Source organism: Muscardinus avellanarius, assembly GCF_963383645.1.
Source record: "Muscardinus avellanarius genome assembly, chromosome: 13".
Lineage (NCBI taxonomy): Eukaryota > Metazoa > Chordata > Mammalia > Rodentia > Gliridae > Muscardinus > Muscardinus avellanarius.
Genome location: NC_137799.1, coordinates 4898764 through 4926285, shown reverse-complemented (window position 1 = coordinate 4926285; position 27522 = coordinate 4898764). Strand labels below are relative to the sequence as shown.

Genomic DNA, 27522 nt, shown 5'->3' with positions numbered 1-27522 from the left:
AGCCATGCGGCTGGCCCCGGGCCCCAGGGACAGGGTCCCCTCCGCACTGGCTGCCAGGAGCTGGGTGGCTTTCTGCAAAGCTCTTCTTCTTTAGGAGTGATTTCCTGCCTGCAAAGTGGGGGTCTGCATGTCAACCCTTTGCACTCCTGGATTCTACTTATGTAGGGAGAGAGGGAAAGAAAAAAAAAAACCAGAAACCTCCCCAGCCCGGGCCTGCACCCAGGAAGACGCAGAGGGGAGAACACAGAGGCCGACTCGTATCTGAGCAGCAAAACGGGGGTGTCCCAAGTTTCACGGGAAACCCATGTCACTCTTCCCAGATCAGCACCTGTGCACATGTTTGTGCAAATGCTCGCAAATGCACAAACACACACGGTTGCACACACTTGTGGAGACTTCGGCCCTGAGTCCATCCGTGGTCCCCAGTGGCCAAACGTCCAGCCAGAGTGGTCCTGCCCCCTGGGGTGCCTAACCTCGGGAACCAGGGCTGTTCACTCGTCACCATGGCCCTGTCGTCTAAGGACGTCCTCTATCCCAAACCCTCCTCCTTCGGGGCTAACAGCACATGTACTGCTAACATTTACTGAGAGCCAAGTGTGTGCCGAGCACTTGGCCCGAGCCGGCTCGTTGAATCCTCACAGAAGGCTTACAGTAGAGTTTATACTCACATCAGCTTTGAATATGAGGACATCTCAGAGAGGCCAAGCCACCGTGCTGGGTCACACAGCTTCTGACTAAGCACGGGGTCCTGGCACCTCCACCCTGGGCAGCCTAAACACCGCACCTAGGCCCCTATAGCCGCGGTGCGCCGCTCTGAGCGTCTCTGTGAGAGCCTGGTACAAGGAGGCAACTGTGTGCATGTGCGTGTGTGTGCATGTGCGTGTGTGTGCGCGCGCGCACCGGGTGAGCACACTGTCCCTGTTGGCCCCAAGGAAGCAGGGCTGGGGAGCCACGCTGGCTTTTCCCGCCCCCTGCCCTGGAGCCGTGAGGGAGTCTGCTAATCCACTTCTCTGATAACTCGCTTATTTCCAGTCTCTTTGGCAGCATGGGTGCACCCGGGGAAGGCGAGGTGGCTCCGTCTGTAGGAGTCGGTCTGCTTTTCTGGGGAAGGAGTGTGGGGGGGGGGGGACACCATCAGTGGACGATAATGGACCTAAAAATAGAGGGTGGAGGGGCGCATGGCATCTGCCAAGGGCTGCTGGACACCGGGCAGCCTCCCTGCCTCTCGCTCAGGTTCCCCAGGACCGGTGGCCTCAGCCTGGGCAAGAGATGAGAAAGAGGAAGGTTAGGAAATGGGGAGTGGGGAGGAGGCTGAGGACCAGACTGGCCCGCTGGCTGCCGCCGCCCACTCTACAATGGTAAACAGCCCCGTCTCCTAGCCCTGGGGCTGGCCTTCCTGAGGCCGCTAGCCCCAAGTGGGCAGCGAGACCAGAGGACGTGCGGAGGGCAGAGACCGCGAGCCCGCACTCCCTGCTGCCAGGCCCTGCCCTCCCATTTGGTGCGCCTGTCCTCCCCTGCTCCTCCAGGCTGCACCCAGCCCAGCCGCTGTGGACCCTGGGGAAACACACACCGGGTTTATTAAAACTCCCCAGCCGGGCATGGCGGCAGAGTTTGTAATCCCAGCATTTGGGAGGCTGAGACAGGAGGATCACGGTTCACAGACAGCCTCAGCTACTACTTAGTGAGGCCCTTTGCAACTCAGTGAGACCCTGTTTCAAAATAAAGAATAAAAAATAGGGCAGGGGGTGTAGCTCGGAGGTAGAATGTCCCTGGGCTCCATCCCCAGTACTGAAAACAATAAAAATAAAACTTCCTAAGTAAGGTGCAGAGCCATATACCCGGAATCCCAGGACTTGGGAGACTGAGTCAGGAGGACAGCAGGTTGGAGGCCAGCCTCAGCGACTTCCTAAGTGTCCATTCATAGCCACGTTTGAGAACCATGATGGAAGTCTCCCCTGGCTGCCCTGGATCCCTTCCCGCCTACAGTATCTCGGGGTTTTTTGTTTTGTTTGTTTGTTTGTTCGTGGTGGTCTGGGGTTCCTGGAAACCCTTCTACCTCCGGGCTACACTCCCAGACCTATTTTTTTATGCTATTTTATTTGGAGACAAGGTCTCGTGCGCGATCCTCCTGTCTCCGCCTCGCAAGCGCGGGGATTACAAGCGTGCCGCCACGCCCGCCCGGCTTGTTTTGTTTTGTTTGAATTCAGACCATAGGTGGAGAGCTGGGAGCGTCCTTGGCTCTCGGGAGCTTCCTGGTGTCTGAGTCTGGGCTCTCCCTCCTGGTTGTGCCTCCCTGGGGTTGGGATGGAGGCTCCCCAGGCTCGGCTAGAGAAGGTTCCCAACATCTTTTGTTTTGTTTTGGGGAATTGAATCCAGGGGCATTCTATCTCCAAGCTATACTCCCATCCCTTTTTATGTTTTTATTTTGAAAGAGTCTTGCTAATTTATAGAGGGTCTCCCTAAGTTGCTGAAGCTGGCCTCGAACCTGCAATCCTCCTGTCTCAACCTCCCAAGTACTAGGATCATGGGCATGCCCCACTGCAGCTGGCTGGTTCTCAACCTCCCTTCCTGGCTGGAGGCTGGCCGGGTAGAGTCAGGGCCTTCCTGGGGCTGCTAAAGGTCAAGGCTGCCTGCCCCCTGGCCCCTTGGCCCCTTGGCCCCCTGTGATTATTACCTCCTGTATCCCACTGAGCTCCCCGCCTGGCCTGCAGCCTGTGGGCATCTGGCCTGGCCCCCCAGTTTCCGGGGCCCTCCATACTGCCTGCCTGCGCTGCCCAAGCCGGCAGAAAGCCCCCAGGAAGCCTTCCTGCCCACCCAGTCAGATCCCTCCAGGGCTTGGCTATGTCCCTCATGGGGATCAGGACACGGGCAACTTCTCAGGTCCTCCTGCCAGGGGTCAAAGTGCCCAGGCTGCCAGAGTGTGACATGAACAGGCGCCTGGCCTAGGGCCTCTGCCCTGCCACCTGAAAGGCCGAGGCTTCGCGCAGCAGGCCTGGGCGCCCTCCCTCGACCAGCCGTGCCAGCCCCCAGTCGGCCACATCCCAGGCACCTGCACAGGGCTCCGGTGGGCTCCATGGTAGGTTAGCACGCTGCCCAGTTGGTTGCTCAGTATGTTGCTTGGTTGGTTAGCGTGCTGTATAGTTGGTTAGTGCATTGCTAACTTGGTCGGTTAGCAGTTACTTGGTTGGTTAGCACTTTGCTTAGTTGGTTAAAATGTTGCTTGGTGGGTTGGTTACCATGTTGCTTGGTGGGTTGGTTACCATGTTACTTGGTTAGTTGGTTACCATGTTGCTTGGTGGGTTGGTTACCATGTTGCTTAGTTGGCTTTCAGTTTGGAGTAGAATTCCTGGCTTTGGGGCCAAAAACACTATCCGGGCCGCCCCTTCCCTTTCCCTGTACTTTGATGGCAGCCAAGTCTGAAAGCTGCTTCTCCAGAGCAACTTTGTTTAGAGACAGCTGATGATGCGTACCCCGCCCCCCACCCAGGGGTGCCTGGGACTGGGATGCATCCAGCAACTCCCTACGCCTCGCTCTGCCATGCCAGGGCTCACCCTCAGAGGGCAGCAAGGACGCACACACCTCTAGTCTTGGCTGGTGTCCATTTGCCCAGGCAGCCCCAACGGGAACTCCAGAGACCACCTGCTGAGCACTGAGCCCCTCAGAAGGGAGCTGCCAGGAGAGCGGCGCTCTGCAGACTCTAACAGAGCACCTCACAGGCCCCAGGCTCCACCCCGTCCCTCCACACACAGTGTAGAGGAACAGCCGCAAAATTAGCCAGAGACATCGCTTAGGAGAACTGTGGTCCAGCACTTTTCTGGGCAGCAGGGGCCATGACCAGAGATGTTTTCCCGAGGAAGGGCTGTCTTAGCAGACACCTTCCAGAAGGAGGGGAGGAAGGGGCCATCAGAAGAGGGTAGCCTGTCCTGGGAGCTCAGGGTGGGGTGTGGTCAGGTGTCAAAAGAAGAGACCAAGCTGGGCGTGGTGGCGCACGCTTGTAATCCCAGCATTTGGGAGGCTGAGACCGGAGGATTGCGGCTCAAGGACAGCCTCAGCTACTTAGTGAGGCCCTTTGCAACTCAGTGAGACCCTGTTTCAAAAGTAAAGTAAAGGGGTGTAACTAGGAGGTAGAATGCCCCTGGGTTCTATCCCCAGTACCGCAAAAAAAAATTATATATATAATATTTCATATATATATAAAACATATACACATAACATATACATATATAATATGTATAATATGTCAACAGGGCTGTGTGTAGCTCTGAGGTAGACGGTCCCTGGGTTCCACCCCCAGTACCACAAAAAAATAAAAAATTAAAGAGAGAGAGACCAGAGAGCAGAAAGATGGCAGAGGAGCTTGGCAGCAGGGGCAGTCCGGGGTCTGTGGGAAGAGAGAGGTGCCAGGGTAGCCGGGGACGCTTGGTGCTGGGCATTTGACGCAGGCTGAGAAGCTGGGGTCCAGGAGTGGGGGCTGCTGGGGGCCAACAGGACAGGGAGGGGCCAAGGCAGAGGGGGCAGTTAGCAGGGAAGGCTGCCTCCTGCGCCCTGGGGACCTCTCTTAGCGCATCTCCCTGCTGTCCTGTCCCCGACTCTGTTGGAACCCACCGGAGCCCCCTGGCTGGCTCACCAGCCCAGGACAGCTCTCAAGGCCTCGAGGAGGGGCGGCTGCCGCCGCCCTGGCCCACAGAGGTGCATCGTGCCTGCCCCTGCCACGGGGGCTGGAAGCCTCCGCCGCCGCGCTCTTCCTCTCGATAAAATATTCATGTCAGCAGAGTAGGCCTCTTTGGGAAGGCTGCCTGCGTCCAGCTTCAGCTCTGCCCAGGCTTTTAAAGAACAGGACGTTTTTCCTCCCCTCTAAGCATTTTCTAAGTCCCGAATCAATAATGCACTTTACCGGCTGCTCCTGGTCCTCCGCCCTCTCCCCTACCCGCCCCGCTTCCTCTCTCCCTTTCTCTTTCCTTCATCCCTTCTTCCTCCTTTCCTTTTAATTACTTTTTTTGTGTGTGCGGTACTGGGGATGGAACCCAGGGGCATTCTCCCTCGAGCTACATCCCCAGCCCTAGTCTTTATTCTTAAGTTTGAAGCAGGGTCTCACTGAGTTGCAAAGGGCTCACTAAGTAGCTGAGGCTGTCTGTGAACAGGGATATTCTGGTCCCAGCCTCCCAAGCACTGGGATTACAAGCGTGCACCACCACGCCCAGCTCTTTTAATTACTTTTTAAAAAAAAATAAGAGCATCACGCTGTCTGGACGGCCAGCACAGCTTGGAATGGTGGGTGGACGGGATGGGAGGGCGAGCAGTCCAGGCAGGCAAGCCTTGGAAGGAGGGAAGGAAGGAACCGGCTGCGCTTGTGCAGGCAGGAGGGGGAGGCCCTGCCGTCGAGCCTTTGAGGATGCGTGGGCTCCTGGCTGGGGGGGGGGGGGGACTTGAGCTCGCCACGCCCCTTTCTTCTTCTCCTAATGAATTAGAATTAGCATAACTAGGGAAAGCAGGCCTGAAAGGGGACAGAAAGAGGGCCTGGAAGTGGGAGAATGTGCCAAAACAGATCACCAGGCTCCTTGGGGCTCCTGCCTTTGTGGTAAGGAGCGCCCTGTTGCTGGAGGCAGCAAATGAAGGGAGCTGGCGCCCTCTGAGGCAGGTGCCGTGCGCGTGCATGGTTGGGTATGTGTGCCGTGGCGGCCAGCGGCTGGAGTGCATTGGTTGCCTGTGGGGGGCCATAGGGCCTGGTGCCAGGCACGCGTAGCTGGGGAAGAGATTCCCATCCCAAACATTCCTGGAAATCTGGCTGTGGGAAGAATCCACATATGCCCAGGGCAAAGCAGAATGCAGTTTTTCTTTCTTTTTTTTTTTTTTAAGAATACAATTTTAAGTTCCTGGAGAGATTAACCCTATTCAGCCAGCGTCTTGTGTGACCTGTCCCTGTCCCTCTGGCTCCACAATTGAGAGGGGACACCAGAGTCCTTGGGTTTGTGCTGTGGTGAGCAGTGGTGCCCACACAGGGTCTGTGTTTCATCCTTGCCTTTGCCCTGAGCTTCCCAACAGACCTCTCCCTGGTCGCACCCTGCCAGCACGGCCCGACGGCCCAGGTCTTTGCAAAGTAAAATGCAAGTCCATATACAATGTAAAACACGAGTTATCAGTCCTCTGGGAAAAGCCCAGGTCAGAATGAGGGAGGCAGAGGGCTGCGGTTCTCTGTTCAGCTGCCAAAACAACTCCACAGAGCAGATCCGGGTCTTGGGGTGTCCTCCCTGCCAGCTACTCTCTGCCCCTTCCAGGACCTGGCTGGGTGGGATTGCTGTTGGACCTATGGCTGAGGGCCTTCGCTCGTTGGAATTGTTTTGTTCAATTCTACTGCGTATGAACAACTGCAGGGGAGTATGCCATGAAGCTGAGAGGGCCTGGTCCTGGCTCTTCTCAGGTTCACTCTTGGTCATGGAAGGTTCTGGAAGCAGGACGTTTTAGCCAGCTTTCGCGTCACTGTGACCAAAATACCTGACAAGAGTAGATGAGCAAAGGTTTATTTGGCTCGTGGGTTCAGCGGTTCAGTCCACAGTTAGCTGGCTCCAAGGCAGAAACATCATGGTAACAGGGTGTGGGAGAGGAGAGCTGCTCTGCTCATAGCAGCAGGGAAGCAGAGAGAGCGAGAGGGAGCTGGCGACAGACACAGGCCTCAAGGCCACGCCTGTGACCCACCTCTTCCCTCCATCCACCTCTGAGCCTTGCTGCCCTGGGAGCTTTTGGGAGACACACCAGACCAAGCCCTAAGAAGGGACGGTTGTGGCAGAGCTGGAGTGAAAGGGCAGGACGCTCCCGTCCTCCCTGACGCTCTGGAGCAGAGTGCGGCTCTGCCCCGGTAGCTTCGAGGACGCGAATTACGCTCGGGTAGCGCCGCTTCCACAGGTGGCCTGAGCTTCTGGGTCCATGCCGGACCTCTGCCCAGGAGGCGCCCACTGAGGCCGGGCCTGGGGGAGCCGTGGGGTGGCGTGGCAGCGGCAGTCCCAGGCCTCTGGAGGCCCACGGTGAACGACTGCCTTCCCTGCTCAGTGGCCCGCCGCCGGGGCTGGGAGGAATACTGTTCCAACAATAAGAAACCGCCCTCCCCGGGCAGTGAGCTCTGGGGCGTTTCTGCTGACTCACAGCAGCGGAAGGGTCACCTTGCTTGTTGTCCCGGGCTTTTGCTCCAAGAGAAACCGAAAGGGAAAGAGGAAGAAATTAGAGTCTGCGAGAGCGAGCGGGATCAATGAAACCACAGAGGGAGAATGAGAGAGAGAGAGAGAGAGAGAGAGAGAGAGAGAGAGTGTGTGTGTGTGTGTGTGTGTGTGTGTGCGCGCGCGCGTGCTGGGAGGGAGGAGACAGAGACGACCGGCCGGCGGCTAGAATTAGAATCAGCTCCAAACAGAATCTCTGTTTCCGCTTTGTTAATAATTTATTTCCACTGCAACTTTTCTTACCAATAAATAGGAAATAATTAGTTAGGGAGAATTCCCCTGGCGCCCCAGCTTTCTCCCCGGAGCTGGAGGGTAGAGAGGAAGACGTCGTGTCTCTGCTGGTCCTCCAGTGCAGCGTGGGGACTGAGACCAGGGGCATTCTACCTTCTACCTCTGAGTGACACCAGCAGCCCTTATGTTTTGAAAAACTTGCCGAGGTGTGCCTTGAACATCTGATCCCGCCAAGTAACAGGATTACAGGCATGTGCCACCATGCCCAGCTTACCTGGGCAGAATTTAAGACTTTGGGATGTCATTGTTAAGAACTAGGCAGTCAGCTAGATGTGGTGGCGCACGCTTGTAATCCCAGCATTCGGGAGGCTGAGACCGGAGGATCACGGTTCGCGGACAGCCTCAGCTACTTTAGTGAGGCCCTGTTTCAAAATAAAAAATAAGAAATAGGGCTGGGGGTTTCACTTAGAGGTATAACGCCCCTGGGTTCCATCCCCAGCACTGCAAAAAAAAAAAAAAAAAAGAAAGAAAGAAAGAAAGAAAGAAAGAAAAAAGAAAAAAGAAGTGGGCAGCCCATTGCTGCTCCATTGTTCAAGAATGGGGAAACTGAGGCAGGGCAGGGTCACGCACATGGAGTTAGAGGCAGTCCCCTGAGTCCTCATTCTATAACCCCACAGGGCAGGGGGCTGATTATTAGTCTCCCCCTAAAGTTCCAGAATCCCCATCCACGGGGGAGGGCGGGGAGCCCTCTGCTCCCTCCCCCACCGTGCTCCTCCCTAAACCCCCAGACTTGGTCAGAGTGGAGCTGGTGCCACCCTCCCCACCCCACACGCTCTCCTTGGCAACCTCGGGCCTCCCACCTGGGACGCGCAGCTCCCTCCGGCCCCCCAGCGAGGTTGACAAGTCGGCAGACAAGTTCAAAAAAATCTGTCAGCTGCTAAACTGTTCCCGCCTGCCCACATGCCTGGGTGGCAAAGAGACGGGCTGTCTGCCTCCGGGTGGCACCCGGCCTGCGCCAGCCCTTTCCTTTTCGGGTGAAGGGCACCGTTTCCCAACTCATCTCGGAGCGGGGCGTTTCATCTCAGCGCCGTCTTCATCTTGTTTGTGATATGTTCAGTAGAAGGTCCCGAGGAGGCAGCCGGTATTGGGGTGAATCGGGGTGCTCCACGTAGCACACAGGCCGGGAGTGGTGCAGACGGACAGGGTGGATCTTGCCATTTGCTGAACCCAAATGAACCAAAGGAGACACAGCTTCAGACACACAGGGCCGCCTGCCACCAAGGCGCCCAGTGTCACCGACAGGGACCTCGGGAGCCAGGGTACCAGCCTCCATGGACTTCCTCCCTCCCTCCCTCCCTTCCTTTTTGTGGTACTGGGGATAGAACCCGGGGGCCTTCTACCTCTGGGTCACACTCTCAGACCCATTTTATATTTTATTTGGAAACAGGGTCTCACTAAGTTGCTGAGAGCCTCACTAAGTAGCTGAGGCTGGCTTCGAACCTGTGCGCTCCTCCTGTTTCAGCCTCCCAAGTGCGGGGATCACAAGCGTGCGCCACCACGCCCAGCTCAACTTCCCATCTTTCAACAAAGGTTTCCTGAGTCCCAAGGCGTGTCCCTGGACAGTGGGGACAGAAGTCCCTGAGGGCAGTTTACCCTCCCACCGAGAAGCCGAGGCCCAGGATGGCGGCGCCATCCAGCTCCTGGGCTAGAGGCCCGTAGGCCCAAATGACTGGACTTCCCCCGGGCACCGTGACCTCTTTCCCAACTAAAGTTTCACTTTCACGGTCAATTATGTTTGCTGCCTGGAGCTTGTCTATGGTGTTTACAACCCAATCTCCGACTCCAACTACCCATTGTGCAGAAAATAACATAAAAGGAAAAAAGCATTTGAGAGACTGAGTTTCCAGAGAGTGGCAGAAAAAGCTTTCCCTGTACGCTGTTTCACGCCAGGCGTCTCCTGCTGGGTGCCTACGGAGGAGGCTTGCACCTTCCTGGATCTCTGGCCCTCTAGCCTCAGGCTGGCCGCTGCCCTGCTGTACCAAGGCCTTGTGTCTGCAGAGACAGGAGAGATGCCCATGGGATGGGCTCAGTGTCCTCAAGGCTGAGTGCCCTGGAGTCCAGAGAAGGCCATGTAGAACTGGCTGGTGTATATTCAGTTTCCCATCTATAAAGTGAATGTAAGAGCAGTGTGTGGTGGTACATGTCTGTAAGCCCACTACTTGGCAGGCTGAGAGAGGAGGATTGCAAGTTCAAGGCCAGCCTTGGTAATTTACAGACACTTTCAGCAACTTACAAAGACCCTGTTTCAAAACAGATAGATAGATAGATAGATAGATAGATAGATAGATAGATAGATAGATAGATAGATAGATAGGATTGGTAGATAGATAGATAGGATTGGTAGATAGATAGGATTGGTAGATAGATAGATAGGATTGGTAGATAGATAGGATTGGTAGATAGGATTGGTAGATAGATAGATAGGATTGGTAGATAGATAGGATTGGTAGATAGATAGATAGATAGATAGATAGATAGATAGGATTGGTAGATAGATAGATAGATAGATAGGAAGGACAGACTGGTTGTGTGGCTCAGATGTAGGATGCCTCTGGGAATTTACCCTGGAACTGGGATGGCAGGTTCCCAGCAGGCAGGATCCTGATAAACAAATAAATAAGCAAACAAAAATAACTGCTGTAGTGTGGAGACATTTCCCAGGTCTTTCAACAGACTATCTCACATGACCTTGGATGAGGAAATAGAGGCCCAGAGAAGTCAAGAGACTCTCAAGATCACACAGCCTCCAAGGATGGGGCTGTGATGGAACTCAGGGCTTTCAGACCCTACAGCCAGTTTCCTTAATGACTCCGACAGGGGGTCCTCCCTGGGGACACGGGGCTCCCAGAAATTAGACAAAAATGTAGTGGGTCACTGCATTTTTCTCTCTTCTTCTCTTCTTCTTCGTCCTTATCGTTTTCTTTTGTGCTGCTGGGGATTGAACCTGGGAGTGCTCCACCTCCAAGCTACCCCCTGCTACCCCCCCCCTTTTCTAAATTTTGTACTGGGAGCCGGGCGCGGTGGTACACGGTTGTAATACGCACACTTGTAATCCCCGCGCTTGGGAGGCTGAGACAGGAGGATCGCACAGGTTCGAAGCCAGCCTCGGCTACTTAGTGAGGCTCTCAGCAACTTAGACCCTGTTTCCAAATAAAGTATAAAATAGGTCTGGGAATATAGCCCGGAGGTAGAAAGCCCCTGGGCCCCACCCCCAGTACTACCAAAAAAATAATAATAAATAAATAAATTTTGTACTGGGGATTGAACCGAGGGGCATTCTACCTCCAAGCCGCATCACCGGCTCTTTTTATTTTTTGTTTTGAAACAGGGTCTTGCAAGGTGGCTGAGACTTGCTAAACTGCTGAGGCTGGTCTCAAGCCTGCAATCTCCTATCTCAGTCGCCCAGGTACTGCTGGGTGTTACTGCATTCTTCTAGAGAAAATTCCCAGGCTTTTTAAATCAGGGGGCCCAGTTTCCTCTTTGGTACCTTCATGAAGTGGTTAAGGAAACAATTCCTGCTTTGGATACAGTCGGAGGTTGGTTTTAGAATCATCCTGAAAAGTCAGAAGTCTGCCTGAAACACCCTAGTCTCCGTGTGTGTGTGTGTGTGTGTGTGTGTGTGTGTGTGTGTGTGTGTGTGTGTGTACTGGAGATGAAACCATTAAACCCAGGGGCATTCTACCTCTGAGCTATGGCCCTAGCTTTCCATTGCTTTTTTATTTCAAAACCGGGTCTCTCTAAGTTGCCGAGGGTCTCGCTAAGTTGCCGAGGATAGCCTGGAGCCTTCCTTCCTCCTGGACTAGGATCACAGGCGTGCGCCACCTGCCCGCTGGGAACACCCTATCTCTGCCATCTGTCAGCCTGCTTTGTTCTCAGTGTCAGCTCGTCTGATCTCCTGGGGAGAGGCGGCAGTGCGCGGACCCCCAAGGCCGGCGTGTGCCACCTCCCGTGCCGATGCTGTCAGGGCCCGGGCAGGCGCACCTCAGTCCCCGCTCTGCCCTTGAAATTCTCCCTCGGGAGCCATTGGAAGAAAGCCAGAGCGTGAGCGCCGTGTGGGTGGGCGGCGTGGTGTGGATGCCGCCTCTCCAGGGCAAACGAGGAACAAGTGAGACAGACACACACACACACACACACACACACACACACACACACACACACACACGTGTGGCCAGGCCCGGGCTTGCTTTCTCAGCCCACTGTTGGTAAAGCCCGTCCTGCAGCAGGCATGCGCGCTGGTAAACACACAGGCGGATTCATTAGCTCGTGACCATCTGCTTCCCGGGGCGGGTGCAGCCTCCAGGCCTGCAGGTTAGGATGGCGGGTCGCCGGCGGCCAGGTTGGAGCTGTCCTTTGGCGTAGCCCAGTGCGTCCATCTCCCAGTGACACCCAAACCCGGAGCAGCTGGTGGTGCTGAGGGATCCTATGGTCCCCGCCCCACTCCAGGGACCACCAGAAGGCTGGTCAGGGTGGGGGAGAGGGACCAGGGAGACGGTAGAGTGTGGGTGACTTCGAGCACGTGGGGTTGACAGCGATATTGGCACCTTATATGAGATGGATTCACAGCACTATCATTACCATTGTATAGGCAGCTAATTAATATGTGCCCACCTTCCCTCTTTTTTTGTGTGTGTGGTACTGGGGATGGAACCCAGGGGCATTCTACCTCCAAGCTATACCCCAGTCCTATTTTTATTTTATTCTTTATTTGGAAACAGGGTCTCTCTGAGTTGCAAAGGGCCTCACTAAGTGGCTGAGGCTGTCCGGAACTGCGATCCTCCTGTCTCCGCCTCCTGAATGCTGAGATTACAAGCGTGCCCACCACACCTGGCTTTACCCTCCCTCTTACAAGAATCCCCTGAGAGGGATGAGAGCCCGCCTGGGGCCTCATTCAACACCTTCTCCTCCCTATACACTCACAGGCTCTGGGAGCTGGGGGATCAACATAAGAAGGGGAGACAGTCCATCCCCTGATGAGACACCAGGAGCAGGAGCAGGGGGAGGCGCGCCCCAAGTCTAGGTCCAGACGCTCAGGGCATCTGCCCACCTCTCCTCCTCCTCCAGTGGCACTGTGGTCACTCTGCCCCTGGGCTCAGAGGGCCTAGGCCCTGGCCACTGGTCTGAGGGACGACTGTGAGGCTGGTCCTCCTGGGTCGCACCCTCCAGCTGCAGTAGGCTGCCTCCTCCTCACCAGGCCTGGGCTCTGCCATCCCCGTGGGGCTCTCAGCCCCTATTGTGGTCAGGACTACACCTCAGGATGTGAGCAGCCCAGAATCACGGCGGGTGTCTGGAGGAGGTCCCTCCACCTGTCCAGGTGCGGACGAGCTCTTGGTGGCCGTGTGGGAGTGCTGAGGCTGTGCAGGGCAGGAGGAGGAGCGGGCTAGGCATGGTGTTGCACACCTGCAATCCCTGTACTTTGGGAGGCTGAGACAGGAGGGTCTCAGGTTAGAGGCCAGCCTCAGCAACTTAGATACTCAGTAATTTAGGACGATACTGTTTCAAAATAAACTTAAATAGGGCTGGGGGTATAGCTTGGAGGCAGAACATTCCTGTGTTCATTCTCCATTACTAATTATATAAATAGGGCTGAGGCTGTAGCTCAGAAGTAGAATGCCTGTGGGTTCAATCCCCAGTAGGAATTGAACAAAACAAAAATTAAACACCAAGGGGAGAAGAGGGCAGGCAGGAACTGGCTCGTCCTCTCCAGGAGGTCTGTGACAGCCCGGGCCTCAGTTTCCCCATCTGCCAGCTGAAGTAAGGTGCTGTACTGGATGGAGGCTGAGTCTCCCACAGCCCAGTGTGTGACCCTGGGAATCTGCAGGGCCAGGCCGGGCAGATGGCGGCTCCTCGGGGTACCAAGGACAGAGCTATTTTGGTCAAGGAGGGCTTTGTGGATCCCGCCTCAGGGCGCCCCAGGCCAGCCCTGCCCCCCAGGGCCCCGCGGGCCCAGGAAGCTGCCCTCTGCTACAGAGGATCAAAGCCTGTGGGCAGGGGTGCCCGCCGGCGGGGCTCCCCCAAGGGGGAGCGGCTCATTTGAGAGTAAATGGTTTTAAACTCAGATCCAAGCCGCTTTGTCTCTGAGCAAACCAGACACCTGAAATATTCATCAAAGGGCCGAGAGTGGTCCGGGACGCCGTGCGGTCGTTAGTGTCCACGCTTTGCTGTTTGTAAAGAATTGAGTGTGTTTATTATTTGGAGCGGTATTAGGTTTGCAGAAAATGGAGTCGATAAGTAGAGAGCTCCCAGCACCCGGGTGTTCCCACCCTGCCAGTCTCCCTCCCGTTATACCTTTATACAGGTGGCATCAGGGCGGGGCAGGGCCCTTCCTGATCCCAGACACAGGGCTCTGTGCCCGCCCAGCAGATCTCCGGCGCACAGGTGGGGCTGGCCAGGCAGGGCATCCAGGCACCGCAGAGCTGCCATCACCCACCTTTGTCCCGTTACCTGCAGGAGAACCCCTACCTGTGCAGCAATGAATGTGACGCCTCCAACCCCGACCTGGCCCACCCGCCGCGGCTCATGCTGGACCGGGAGGAGGAGGGGCTGGCCACGTACTGGCAGAGCGTCACCTGGAGCCGCTACCCCAGCCCCCTGGAGGCCAACATCACCCTCTCGTGGAACAAGAGCGTGGAGCTGACCGACGACGTGGTGTTGACCTTCGAGTACGGCCGGCCCACCGTCATGGTCCTCGAGAAGTCCCTGGACAACGGGCGCACCTGGCAGCCCTACCAGTTCTACGCCGAGGACTGCATGGAAGCCTTTGGCATGGCGGCCCGCCGGGCCCGCGACATGTCGTCCTCCAGCGCGCACCGCGTGCTGTGCACCGAGGAGTACTCACGCTGGGCGGGCTCCAAGAAGGAGAAGCACGTGCGCTTCGAGGTGCGGGACCGCTTCGCCATCTTCGCGGGCCCGGACATGCGCAACATGGACAACCTGTACACGCGGCTGGAGAGCGCCAAGGGCCTCAAGGACTTCTTCACCCTCACCGACCTGCGTGTGCGCCTGCTGCGCCCCGCGCTGGGCGGCACCTACGTGCAGCGGGAGAACCTGTACAAGTACTTCTACGCCATCTCCAACATCGAGGTCATCGGCAGGTAACGCTGCAGGGCACGCCGGCTGGTGCCTGGCGCCCGGGATGGTACCTGGCCCCGAGGGTGTTTTGTTTTATCCCAGATGTTGTCACCTGTTTCCCAGGGATCTTATCTGGTACCTGGAATGTTATCTGTTGCCTGGATGTCACCTGGTTCCTCGTATGGTATTTGGTACCCGAGATATTACCTGGTTTCCAGATGTTATCTGAGACACAGGTGGTTATCTGGTACCTGGAATGTTACATGGTATCCAGCCATATTACGTGGTTATCGGGATGTTATTTGGCAGCTGGGACATTACCTAGTTCCTAGAGCGTTATCTGACACCTTAGATGTTACCTGGTAAACTGGGTGCTGCCTGTGTTGCCTGATGCCCAAGATGTTCCTGGGATATAACCCTGGATTCTATCCAGCCTGTTGCCCGGTTACTGGGATGTTATACCTGGGATGTTACCTGGTAAACTGGATGTTACCTGGTATCCAAGATGTTACCTATGATGTTACCCGGTACCCGGATGCTATCTGGTACTTGGGATGTTACCTAGTTGCTGGGACACCATGTGGATCTCAGTATATTATTTGTAACCATGGATACTACCTGGCTCTTGGGACCTTACCTGGTACCTGGGATGCTACCTAGTTGCTGGGACATCACCTGGGTCTCAGGAGGTTACCCGGATCCTAGAATATTATGTTACCAAGGATGCTAGCTGGGTTCTGGGACCTTACCTGGCACCTGGATGTCACCTGGTTCCTGGGACATCTCTTTGACCATGGGATGTTACCTGCTTTTGAGGAAGTCGCCTGCCTAGGATGCTACCTGGTGTCACATCAGGTGGCTGAGACTTGGCTTTGTCCATGGGGGAGGTGCTTGTATGGGTGGCCAGTGTCCTCTATGGGCCCAGGAGGCCTGGAGGAGCTGGCCAGATGGGCTGAGCTCACGCCAGTGGACAGCTGTCCACTGAGGCCAGGGGCACTGTGTTCAGGATCCTCAAACCACCAGCAGGCTTAAGGATTCCCTAGAAAGTCACCGGGCTGCACTGGGTTACGTTTGTTACAGCAAGACAGTGGAGTCTGAAAGCAGGAATAGAAAAAGGAGAAGGTGGGGCCGGGAGACCAGTGCGGCCTCCAGGGGGCCCTTTCCCAGCGACCATGCAACACCTGTGACCACAGGTGAGGACTATGGAGGGAGCTTGCCCAAGCCTCGGCATTCAGGGCTTTTTGTGGTACTAGAGAATGAACCTAGGGGCATTCTACCTCTGAGATACACCCCAGCCCTTTTATTTTTATTTTAAGCAGGGTCTTGTGAGGTTGCTATGAGTCTTGCTAAGTTGCTGAGGTTGGCCTCGAACCGGTGATCCTCCTATCTCAGGTTCCCAAGTACTGGGATCACAGGCGTGTGCCACCACTCCCAGCTTGCTCTGAGCTGTGGTTAGGAGGTGCTCACATAGGCGTGGCTGGATGCCCCTGTGGCTGCCGTTGGTCTCCAAGCCCTCAGGGGCTCAAGCTGCTACAACATGGCCTGAGACCCCAGCTGAGGGGGGCAGGTGGAGACCCGAGAGCGTCGGGCTGTGATGGGGCATGGCCCCAGAAGGTGCGGGCAGGGGCTGCACGCACGACCCAGCTGGGGCAGCACACCCAGTCCCCTCTCCGTAGCAGGCTCTAAACGCTGCCCATGTGTGTGATTCCTGACACGTGGGACACAGCGAATTACTGCACAGGTCTGGAGGATGCCCCTGGGTTCAATCTCTGATACTGCAAGAAAAAAAATTGGATCTGGTTAGATGGCAAAGGGCCGTGGCTTCCTCCCCTTCTCCTGGGAAAGCCCAGCTGTGCCAAGGAGCAGAGAGGCCAGAGGGGCAGGAGCCGGGGGCAGAGGGGTGTGGGAACCCACAGACGATGCCCTGAAGTTCCCGAACGGCCCGGTGTTTTCAAGTTGTAGGACTCCAGACTGAAGGTCTGCCGGGGATCCCTTGAAGTTCCTAGATCCGTGCTACCTTCCCGTGGCCGGCCTACAACAGCAAGTACGCCCCGAGCGTTTGCTGCAGGTCATTTGCCATTAGGTGTTGCGTTTAGGGTTCCACATGGATTTTCTTGTTCCGTCGCTCTTCATTTCATTCCTTAATGGTGAATTACTCAGAAACTAAAATCCCCGCAGCCCAGGGCATGGCGTTGAGCCAGCCAAGCCTGACCCCTACTCTGTCGTCCAGGGCGAGCATATCCTCAGTCTCGTCCAGCAGAGAAAACACACAGCTGAACCAAGTGGTAGGCAGCCAGGACCCAGACCCGAGCACGCCCAGGCTCAAGCAGGTGTCCACCGCTCAGCGCGCTCCAGTGCCCCTCTCGTGCGCAAGCGGACGGTGACGTCCCCAGCCACCCCTCAAAGTCTTTTTAGTTTTTTTTTTTTTTTTTTTTTTTTTTTGCGGTACTGGGGATGGAACCCAGGGGCATTCTACTTCTGAGCTACAACCCCAGCCCTATTTTGTATTCTTTATTGTGAAACAGAGTCTCACTGAGTTGCAAAGGGCCTCACTAAGTAGCTGAGGCTGTCCGCGAACCGCGATCCTCCGGTCTCTGTCTCCCAAATGCTGGGATGACAAGCGTGCGCCACCACGCCCAGCACCCACTCAGAGTCTTTTGATTCCGTGGTGGCTCCCAGCTCTGTCACACTTCCAACTCCGGTGGGGAAGGGGGCCCCAGATGGCAGAGGGAGGCGGGAGAGAGAGCCGAGGCACTTGGCGGCTGGTGGGGAGGCGGCCAGAGCAGCTGGGGGGAGCCCTGGGCTCTGGGAAATGAGGAGCTGGTACAAACCAGGGGGCAGGAGGAGGGGCAGGAGGATGGCTCTGCCGAGTCACAGGGGGAAGAAGGCCAGAGCTGGCTACCAACACCCTGGACCACACCCCCACCCAACCTCCCGCCAGCCCAGTCCCTGCGGGCCTTTCCTGGAAGGCAAGAATGGGGCGGAAGCCAGGGAGCGGCTGGCTTTAAGCGGTGCAGAAAATCTGGGGGCGAGATCTGGACCCGAGGAAGGGTGAGCTCATAGCTTAGCTTGGCTTTAAGGCAGGCAGCCAGAGCTCTGAGCAGGGATGGAGCCCCGCCCCCGACACACAGGCGGAGCCGCAGGGCCCAGACCTGACCCCAGGTGCACCGGAGTGTTTTATGACCAGATCCCCCAGCCCTACTGCCAAGAGCTTCCGGGCTGGCAGGTTCAGGGACAGGTCGGGAAAGCTGTGTCTGCCAATTCCCCACGCGCGCCAGGAAGGAGGGACGTGGCAGGGAGATGGCCCGGTGACCCTCACCTGTCTCAGCCTCGTTTTTCTCATCTGCCAAATGGGGAAGTAGTATTGGCCTCCCTAGCCTGCGGGGAACATTCAGCGAGATGGCGTGCTTATATAGCTCATCCCAGCGTCCCCTTCCTGGGCTCTGATGGCTGGAGAGGTGAGGCAGAAAGGTGGCACTTGGGAGGCTGAGACAGGAGGATCGCAGGTTCGAAGCCAGCCTCAGCTACTCAGTGAGGCTCTCAGCAACTTAGTGACACCCTCTTTCCAAACAATGTATAAAAATAGGTCTGGGAGTATAGCCAGAGGTAGAAAAGCCCCTGGGTTCCACTCCCAGTACCACAGAAAGAAAGAAAGAAAGAAAGAAAGAAAGAAAGAAAGAAAGAAAGAAAGAAAGAAAGAAAGAAAGAAAGAAAGAAAGAAAGAAAGAAAGAAGAAAGGAAAAGAAGAAAGAAAGGAAAAGAAAGGAGGGAGGGAGGGAAGGGAAGGAAAAGGAGCTTGGAGCTGGGCATGGTGGCGCATGGTTGTAATCCCAGTACTTGGGAGGCCTAGGTAGGAGGATCGCACAGGTTCTAGGTCAGCCTCAGCTACTTAGTGATACCCTGTTTCAAAATAAAGAACAAAAAATAGGGCTGTGGGTGTAGCTCAAAGGTAGAATGCCCTTGGGTTCAATCTCTAGTACCACAAGAAAGGAAAGAAGGAAGGAAGGAGGGAAGGAAGGAAGGAAAGAGGAGAAAGAAAAGAAAAGTTACTGGCAGTGTGTTTTGGGGGTTAGTGGGGGTCGCAAACCCAAATGTCTGCAGGGAAGACCACACATGGGGAAACATAGCTCAGCAGAGGTGACAGGGAGCCGGTGTGGGGTGCACACCTGGAATCCCAGTATTTGGGAGGCTGAAACACGAGGATCGCAGGTTGCGACCCGCCTCAGCAACTTTGATAGGCTCTCTGCAACTTAGTGAGACCCCTGTTTCAAAAATAAAAAATAAAATAGGGCTGGGGGTGTAGCTCAGAGGTAGAATGTCCCTGGGTTCAGTCCCCAGTATCACAAAAGAATAAAAATAAGAATATGAAGAAGAAGAAGAAGAGGAGGAAGAAGAAGGAGAGGTGGAGGAGAAGGAGGAGGTAGCGACAGTGGCGGCAGTGGCGGCGGCTGCAACAGGGAAGGGTTAGGTTTGTAGAAAAATGGAGAAAGCAGGCCCCCCACAGGACAGCAGACCAAAGTGTACCAATTCTTCCAGTGTTGCGAGAGAAGGCACACAGCAGGTATCAGTGTGAAATCTCTTGCATTTGATTTATTTTACTTTATTTTATTTTTGGTACTAGAATTGAACCCAGCGACATTCTACCTCTGCCCTACACCCCAAGCCCTTTTTTATTTTTATTTTTTAACCTCAAAACGGAATCTCACTAAGTTGCTGGGGCTGGCTTTGAAGCTGAGATCCTCCAGTCTCAGCCTCCCAAGTACTGGGATTACAGGCGTGCACCACTACACTCGGCTTCTTGCTTTCGAAGATGTTGGCGCCTACTTGATATTTTTTTTGAAAATCCATACAGGCAAAACAAAACACCCCTGATGGGCTGCCAGTGAACGTCTGTGCTGGGACAGTTCAGGGAGCAGCCGTGAGCCCTGTGGGCACGAACCATCCTGGATATGGAAGTCAGGGAGAAGGGAAGGTCATCCTGTTTCACCCCCATCCACCCCTGAGACATAGCCTTCTGTCTAGAAAACGTATGGAGATTCCAAGCAGCCAATCTAGCTGGGCCTTTGCCAGCCAGGGTCAGAAGGGGAGTGAGCGCCCCATTCCTGGAGAGATTCAAGCTGACTGGGGTGGCTGTGTGGGATCTGATGGAGAGGGGTCCCTGCACCACCTCCAGGCCTTGTGCACCTGTTCTGTTCAGCAGCAATAAATGTGGCTTAAGGGGCAGGAGTGATAACGGCGCTGTTTATTTGGCATGTATTTTGTGCCAGACATTCTGTCCTCAACATCTTTTGCCCAGTAAGAAGCCCAAGTCCTTGAGAGAGAGGAGAGCAGCTGGTCCCAGAGGCCTGGGGATCGGCTGGGCTGGGCCTGCGTGAGCAGATCTGCCCCTGGACAGAAAGCCCGGCTCCCCCAGGCCCCACTGGGGTCTGGCAGTTTATCTTAGGACCCTGGGCTGCCCAGAGCCCTCTCTGCTCCCTTCTCGTCTTCGCCCATAAATGTCCTGTCCGTATTGATTGCCTGGTAACTGGAGAAGACCAGCCCAGGATGAAAATAGAAGCGGCGGAGAGGGCGGGGCGAGGAGGGACGGCAGAGCAGAGGGAGGAGAGAAGGCGCCTGTCGCACTCTGCCGCCACCACCGCCTTCCGCTTCCGGTTCTGACCCTCCCTCTGGCGGAATCATGATACCTCATCCGGCTGCCGACTCCTTGTGGGTCTGGGTCCTACTCGGCCATAGTCACCGTGGCTCTCAGCCCAGGTGATGTCCTGAGGCCTTTCTGGGTGTGAAGATCATGGTCACCATTCCACGAATGGGGAAACTGAGGCCCAGAAGTTAAGAAATAGATGAACGTGTCCATTAAGGGGCTAGGACCAAAACAGACCGAAAGTTGTAAGTGTCGACGAGGATGTGGAGAAACCAGTGGGCGTGTAAAGTGGTGTAGCCACTGTAGAGAACAGTAGGTTGGATCCTGAGAAAGTTAAACATAGCATTATCATAAGACTCAGAAATTCTCCTTTTAAGGAGAGTCCCCAAAGAACTGAAAGCAAAGACTTGCACAGGTGCTTACACGTCCACATTGGTGGCCGCGTTATTTCAAGTAGCCAAAAGGTGGAGACAGTCAAGGAGCCATTGGCAAGTAGTGTGCAAACCAATTGTGGTCTAGAGCCGGGCGTGGTGGTGCACGCTTGTAATCCCCGCGCCTGGGAGGCTGAGACAGGAGGATCACGCAGGTTCAAGGCCAGCCTCAGCTACTGAGTGAGGCTCTCAGCAACTTAGTGAGACCCTGTTTCCAAATAAAGTATAAAATAGGTCTGGGAGTGTAGTCTGGAGGTAGAAAAGCCCCTGGGTTCCACTCCTAGTACCACCAAAAAAAAAAAAAAATGTGGTATATACAGACAGTGGGATATTATTTGGCCTTAAAAATGAAGGAAATTCTGACACATACTGTGACTTGATGGATCTCGAAGCGAAAGACGTCAGTCACAAAAAGATAAGACTCTGTACAATTCTGTGTATGTGAGGTCCTTAGAGTTATCAAGTTCATAGAGACAGAAAGTAGTATAAGGGTTACCGGGCCTAGGCCAGGGACAAGGGGGAATTAGCATTTCATGGAGACAGAGCTCCAGTTTGAGATGATGGGGCACTCGGCGGATGGGGGATGATGTGTGTGGGACAGCGTGGGTGTACTCAGAGGAGCTCCACTGTGCGCTCAGAAGGGAAAAGACGGTATGTTTTATATTATGAATATTTTACTAAGTAAGAAAAAATGGATGGGTAGATGGATGAGTGGGTGGTTGGCTAGGTAGATGCATGGATGTAGATGAAGGGATGGATGGATGGTTGTGTGGAGGGATAGCTGGATGGATGTGTGGATGGACGGACAGATAGGTGGGTGGATGAATAGACAGACAGGTGCAGATGTGGGATGGATGGATGGATGGATGGATGGATGGATGGATGGATGGATGGATGGATATAGATGATGGGTGGGTGGATGGATGAGCAGATAAATGGATGGAAGGATGGATAGATGGGTGGATAGATTGATGGGCAGATGAATGGATGGATGGATGTAGATGGGTGGGTGGATGGATGGGAAGATGGATAGATGGATAGATGTCGTTGGACAGATGGGTGGATGAATGGATAGGGATGTGAGTAGGTGGGTGGGTGGATGGATGGATGGATGTGTGAATAGATTGACGAGTGGATGGATTATTGGGCAGATGAATGAATGGATGGATGTAGATGGGTGGGTGAGGATGGGTAGTAGATGGATAAATGTAGTTGGGCAGATGGATGGATGGACAGATGGCCTCCATGTCCAGTTGACCAGGCACAAGTCCTGAGTCAAGTGTGACACTGAGCAAGTGACCGAACCTGCCTGCGCCTCCTTCCCACCTCCCTAGAATGGAGACATTACCTCTGAGGTTGAAGTGAGATCCCCCCAGAGAGTGGAGAGCCCTGGTGGTCCCTGGAGCAGGTGTAAGCACCAGCTCTCATGGTCTTGTGGAAAGGGCTCCAGTCACAGGGAGCCTGGAGGGTCTTCTGCAGGTCCGGGGGTCTCAGAGGGTAGAGGGGCTGGGGACTCCCAGAAACATGAGCTAGACATTGTTTATGCAGCCGGTGGGAGAGGGGCCATTTCTGTTTCATCCTCAAAAGGTCATGGTCCCCAAACATTCAGGAAGTGCCTAGGAAGGCAGTTTTGCATTCTTTGTTTTCTTGTTGTTATTGGGGTGTTTTTATTTATTTTATATTTTGCCATACTGAGGATTGAACCCAGGGACATTCTACCTCCAAGCTATATTCCCAGCCCCATTCTTCATTCTTTATTTTGAAACAGGGTCTCACTAAGCTGCAGAGAGCCTCACTAAGAAGCTGAGGCTGGCCACGAACCTGCCATCCTCCTGTCTCAGCCTCCCAAATGCTGAAATTACAAGTGTGCGCCACCATGCCCTGCCGTTGGGGTGTATTGTTTGTTTTGTTTGGGTACTAGGGATTGAATCCAGGGGCATTATAGCTACACCCCCAGCCCTTTTGTTATTTATTTTGAAAAAAGGTCTTGCTAAGTTTCTGAGGGTCTGTCAATGTTGCTGAGGCTGGCCTCATACCTGAGATCCTCTGGTCTCAGCCTTCCTATAGGCATGCACCACAGCACCTGATTTTTTGTTTTGTTTTTAGCCCAGCACACTGGTGCCCAGCTCTTTGGGGGCATAAATCTCAACAAAGTGTGCAGTGCTGTCCCCTGCTGAGACCTGAGGGTGGGGTGGGCAGGCTGGGCTGGGGAGTGTGCCCAGCTCTGCTCGCCACCCTCTGCAGAGGGCATGGAGAGGGGACCTGAGATCTGGCCGGGTCCCAGGAAGTATGGGGGTCCTGCAGGTGCTCTGGGATGGAGTCACTGTGTCCATATGCCTTGCAAGGCTCCGTCCCCATGAGGAGCAGTGTCCCCGAGGGGCCCCTCACCCTCATGTTAATTCCCTCAACAGCTGTTGTTCACGGGTGCTGCATTGTGTCTTGGGGTGCCATGACAAGCTACCATGAATGGGGTAGCTTAAACAGATTTCTCAGCTTGCGACCCTGGAGGCCAGAAGTCCAAATCAGGGTGCTGCAGGCTCACCCTGAATCCCCCAGGAGTACGGTCCTGGGCACTTCTCCACTGCAGATGCCCGGCTCCAGCGCCTCTTGTCTTCCGGCTTCCCGTGGGCCTTTGCCAGTGTCCCTGTTAACTTTTTTTTTTTCAGTACTGGAACCCAGGGGCATTCTACTTTCAGGTTACAACCCCAGACCTTGTGTTTTGGGGTTTTTTTTGTTTTGTTTTGTTTTTGGTGGTACTGGAGTTCCTGGTAACCCTTCTACCTCCAGGCTACACTCCCAGACCTATTTTATATTTTATTTGGAAACAGGGTCTCTTAAGCCAGTGAGGCTGGCTTCGAACCTGTACGATCCTCCTCTCTTCACCTCCCAAGTGCAGGGATTACAAGCGCGCACCACCATCCGCCCAGCTAGCCCTATTTTTTTATTCTTTATTTTGAAACAAGGTCTCAGTTGTGAAGGGCCTCACTAAGCAGCTGAGGCTGTCTGCGAACCGCGATCCTCCTGTCTCAGCCTCCCGAATGCTGAGATTACAAGCATGTGCCACCATGCCATTTGGCTTAATATATCTTGCGAGTGGACACAATCCAGCCGTAACAGGCACCGACGACACGCTGGGCAGAGCCAGGTCCCGGGGCTCCAGGAGCTTCATGGGGCTGGCCCTGTCGCAGGGAGCCAGTCGGAATAAGAAATCAGATAAGCACTAAGGACTGGAGCCAAGCCGAGGGCGATGGGGGAGTGGCCTGGACCAACCCCAGGTGGCTGGGGACCCTGTGAAGAGGCCACATCCAAGGAGAACCTCCAGGGCAAGAGAGCCGTCGCAGCCAGGTGACAGCAGGCCCGGTGACCTCTGAGGCTCCCGTGACCTGGCCGCAGGACCAGAGCAGCGGGGTCGGGCGGGTCGTGCCAGCCCCGCGGCAGAGGCCGCAGGCCGGGGAGAGGCATGATCGACTTGTGATTTGTAGAAAGCGGGGCAAGAACAGGTCTTCCCAAGCCCGTGGCTTCTGGCAGTGGAGGGGGATTCGCGGGCCGCTTGGAGACGGCCCTGGGAAGCTGAGTTGACGGAGTGGCTGGCGGGGGAGCCGAGGGCCGCCAGGGGACGCCCAGGCTCGAGACCTGGTAGTGGACGTCTTGCCTACTCAGACGGGAATGGAAGAGGAAGTTTCTGAAGCGTCATCTTCTTCCCCTCCCCCTCCCTCTCTCTTCCCCCTTCTTTCTTCTCCTTCTTTGTCCTGGGGATGGAGCACAGGGGCATTTTACCTCCAAGCTGCACACCCAGCCTTTCTTTTTATTTTGTTGGTACTGGGAATGGAACCCAGGGACATTCTACCTCTGAGCTACACCCCCAGCCCTATTTTTTATTCTTTACTTTGAAACAAAGTCTCACTAAGTTGCAGAGGGCCTCACTAAATAGCTGAAGCTGGCCACGAACTGCCCTGTCTCAGCCTCCCAAATGCTGAAATTACAAGCATGCGCCATCACTCCCGGCCTTTATTTATTTATTTATTTATTTATTTATTTATTTTTTGTGGTACTGAGGTTCCTGGAAGCCCTTCTACCTCTGGGCTACACTCCCAGACCTATTTTTACATTTTTATTTGGAAACAGGGTTTCTTAAGCCAGTGCGCGCGGCTGGCTTCGAACCTGCGCGATCCTCCTGTCTCTGCCTCCCAAGCGCGGGGATTACAAGCGTGCGCCACCACGCCCGGCATTTTTTTTTTTTTTTTAATTTGGTGGTACTGGGGTTCCTGGAAGCCCGTCTATCTCCGGGCTACACTCCCAGACCTATTTTATTTTTGGAAACAGGGTCTCCTAAGCCAGCGCGGCTGGCTTCGAACCTGCACGATCCTCCTGTCTCTGCCTCCCAAGTGCGGGGATTACAAGCGTGCGCCACCACACCCGGCCTTTTTTTTTTAATAGGATCTGGCTAAGTCACTGAGGCTGGCCTCTAACCTGCAACGCTCCTGTCTCCACCTCCCAAGTGCTGTGATCACAGACATGTGCCACCATGCCTGGCATATTTTTGTTTTATTTTGAAATAGACCCTCACTAAGTTTCTGAGGCTGGCCTTGAACCTGTGATGCTCCTGTCTCAGCCTCCCTTTCATGCCCTGGGATCACAGGCCTGTGCCACCATACCTGGATCTATGAATGCCCCCGTTGTGAGTTCAGATCAGCAGGGTACACCAAGGTGACCAAAGGCGGCATGCGCTAGAATTCCAACTCTCTGCTATTTTATGACCCCGGGGAAATCTCTTCAATTTCCCCCAGCCTCAGTTTCCCCTGTGAAAAGGGGTCTTACCATTGTGAGCACTGTCTGAGAACTTGCATGTTAGCTCAAGGCCCCCACCCAGTGGGTGCTTGAGAAAGGGGGGGGCTGCTAGCCAGGTGTCGTGGTGTACTCCGATAATCCCAGCACTTGGGAGGCTGAGACAGGAGGGTCGCAGCTTTGAGGACAGCCTCGGCAAGTAGTGAGGCTCTCGCCAACCTAGTGAGATCTTGTTTCAAAAGAAATATAAAAAATAAAATAGGGCTGGAGATGTAGCTCGGAGGTAGAATGGTCGTGGGTTCAATCCCCAGAACCACCAAAGGGGGGGCACTGTTACCTTTGAAGAGTCAGTGTTTGGGCACCCAGACACTCCCTGGCACACAGCACTCGTGGGGCCGAGTGGACCCTGATCTCCTCTGCAGTCTGGCTCTGTCCAACCCTTTGTGAAGCAGCAGGAGTCTTTTGGTGTTAGATGTAGCCAGAAGCAACTTTGGGGGTGCTGCAGGGAGCGAGGCCTGCCCCGCTCAGGCGCTCCAGGAGACCCTGTGCCCCGTCCCCAGCTTTGTGGCCTACAGCCCTCATCAGCCAGGACTGGGCTCATGAGGCCTGGACCAGACAGGCGGGGCTGCAGAGGGAGGTCAGAGGGGAATGCCTGGGGAAGAGGGGGGCCAGTCCCAGGGCAGTCCTCAGGTGCTATTCCTGCCGCTCCCCGCGGGGCCTGCGCTAAGTCACCCTGAAGCCTCCTGGCCAATGACCCCTGTCTCAGTCATGTTCCAAATCCACCCTTGTGTGACCTCACTCCAGACACCCCCTTACACATACATTCACATTTCGTGATGCAACCCGATCACACACACACGCACAGCCCTGTGCACAGACACACTCCCATGCACAGCTGGCCCCATGCATGCGTGTGGCAGACGCTAACCCCTGGAGGAGGTCACTGCCCGGCCAGGGGGTCCCCTTGGTTCTCCCCACACTGAGCGCCCACTGTGCCCCTCTCCAGACACCTGCCATCCCTCGGAGCCGGAGCCCATGGACCCATCGGCACCCCAGCCGTCAGAGGAGGCCATGTGGGTGGGCCAGCACATGAGCATGGGGGTGACCAGCCCCTCTCCTTCCCTCCCTGCAGACCCGCCCTTCCCAAACATGAGCCCAGTGGTGCTATCTTGCCATGTTTCCCTGGGTGGCTTCTTGTTGACCTTAGAATAAGTCCACTCTCTGGTAACTCGGCTTCTAGGGACCACAGGCTTCTCCTCCCTGGCGGCCCGGGCTTCACAGCTGGGAGACCAGCCACCCCGAACACCAGCTGTTGCTGGCTTCCCTCTGCGCTGTCACAACCCAGAGCCCCTGCACTCTGCACCCCTCCGGGCTGGGCTCAGGGAGTACCTCTCTGGGGCTCCCGGGGGCTGGAGCCTGACACCACCGTCCCGTCCCCATCCCCGCCTTGGAGGGGGACGGCCAGCTCGCCACATTGTCACAGCCCACAGCTCTGCGCATGCTCCTCCACCGCCCCCAGATGGGCTCTGAGCTGCGGCCCCGCTGGCTGGTTCAGGTAGGCACGCTGCCCGTGGGCCGAGTTCACTCATTCAGTCCCCCGTTCATTCACGAACAAAGGAGCTTCACCATCTGTAACTTTTCCAAAGGAGAAAAGACTAAGAAATAGGGACTAACTGGGAGCGGAGAAGCAAAACCGGGGCTCACCCAGCGGGTGCCCCCTTCCACCATCGCACCCCACTCCCCATGTTTTCCGGGTCGGGGGTGAGCCTGTTGGACCCACCACTCGGGCCTGGCCCTTCCCTTGGGGTGAAGGGACTTCCCGCAGGGGTGGGGCCTCTTGCTCAAGTCAGGCACTCACCATATCACCCCTAAGCCTCCAGGCCCCCCACCCCCGCGGCGGTCTCTCCTGTGTGCTGGGAGGCTGCCTCTGGCTTTGAAATGGGTAATAGGACTTATCAGCAGCCTGGGAGAGCTGGTGTATGTTCAAGCACTTAATATAAGAGGACTTCACACGGAAGCCCAAATTTGATTTAGCCAATAAACTCAATTGCCGGCCTGATTGCGTTCCGGAACACCAGCCGGCATCTGTCTACATTCA

General features: G+C 55.3%; 1 protein-coding gene across 3 annotated transcripts in view; it reads left to right on the top strand.

Annotated features, from left to right (window-relative positions):
• Nucleotides 1-27522, top strand: part of NTNG2 (netrin G2) — a gene marked incomplete at both ends in the record, with an annotated part of 69834 nt that overhangs the window by 12937 nt on the left and 29375 nt on the right. For all 3 annotated transcript variants that reach the window (XM_080709659.1, XM_080709658.1, XM_080709657.1), the window contains one exon: nt 13947-14590. In XM_080709659.1, the coding sequence (XP_080565785.1) occupies nt 13947-14590 (644 nt within the window). The remainder of the gene's footprint in view (nt 1-13946; nt 14591-27522) is intronic.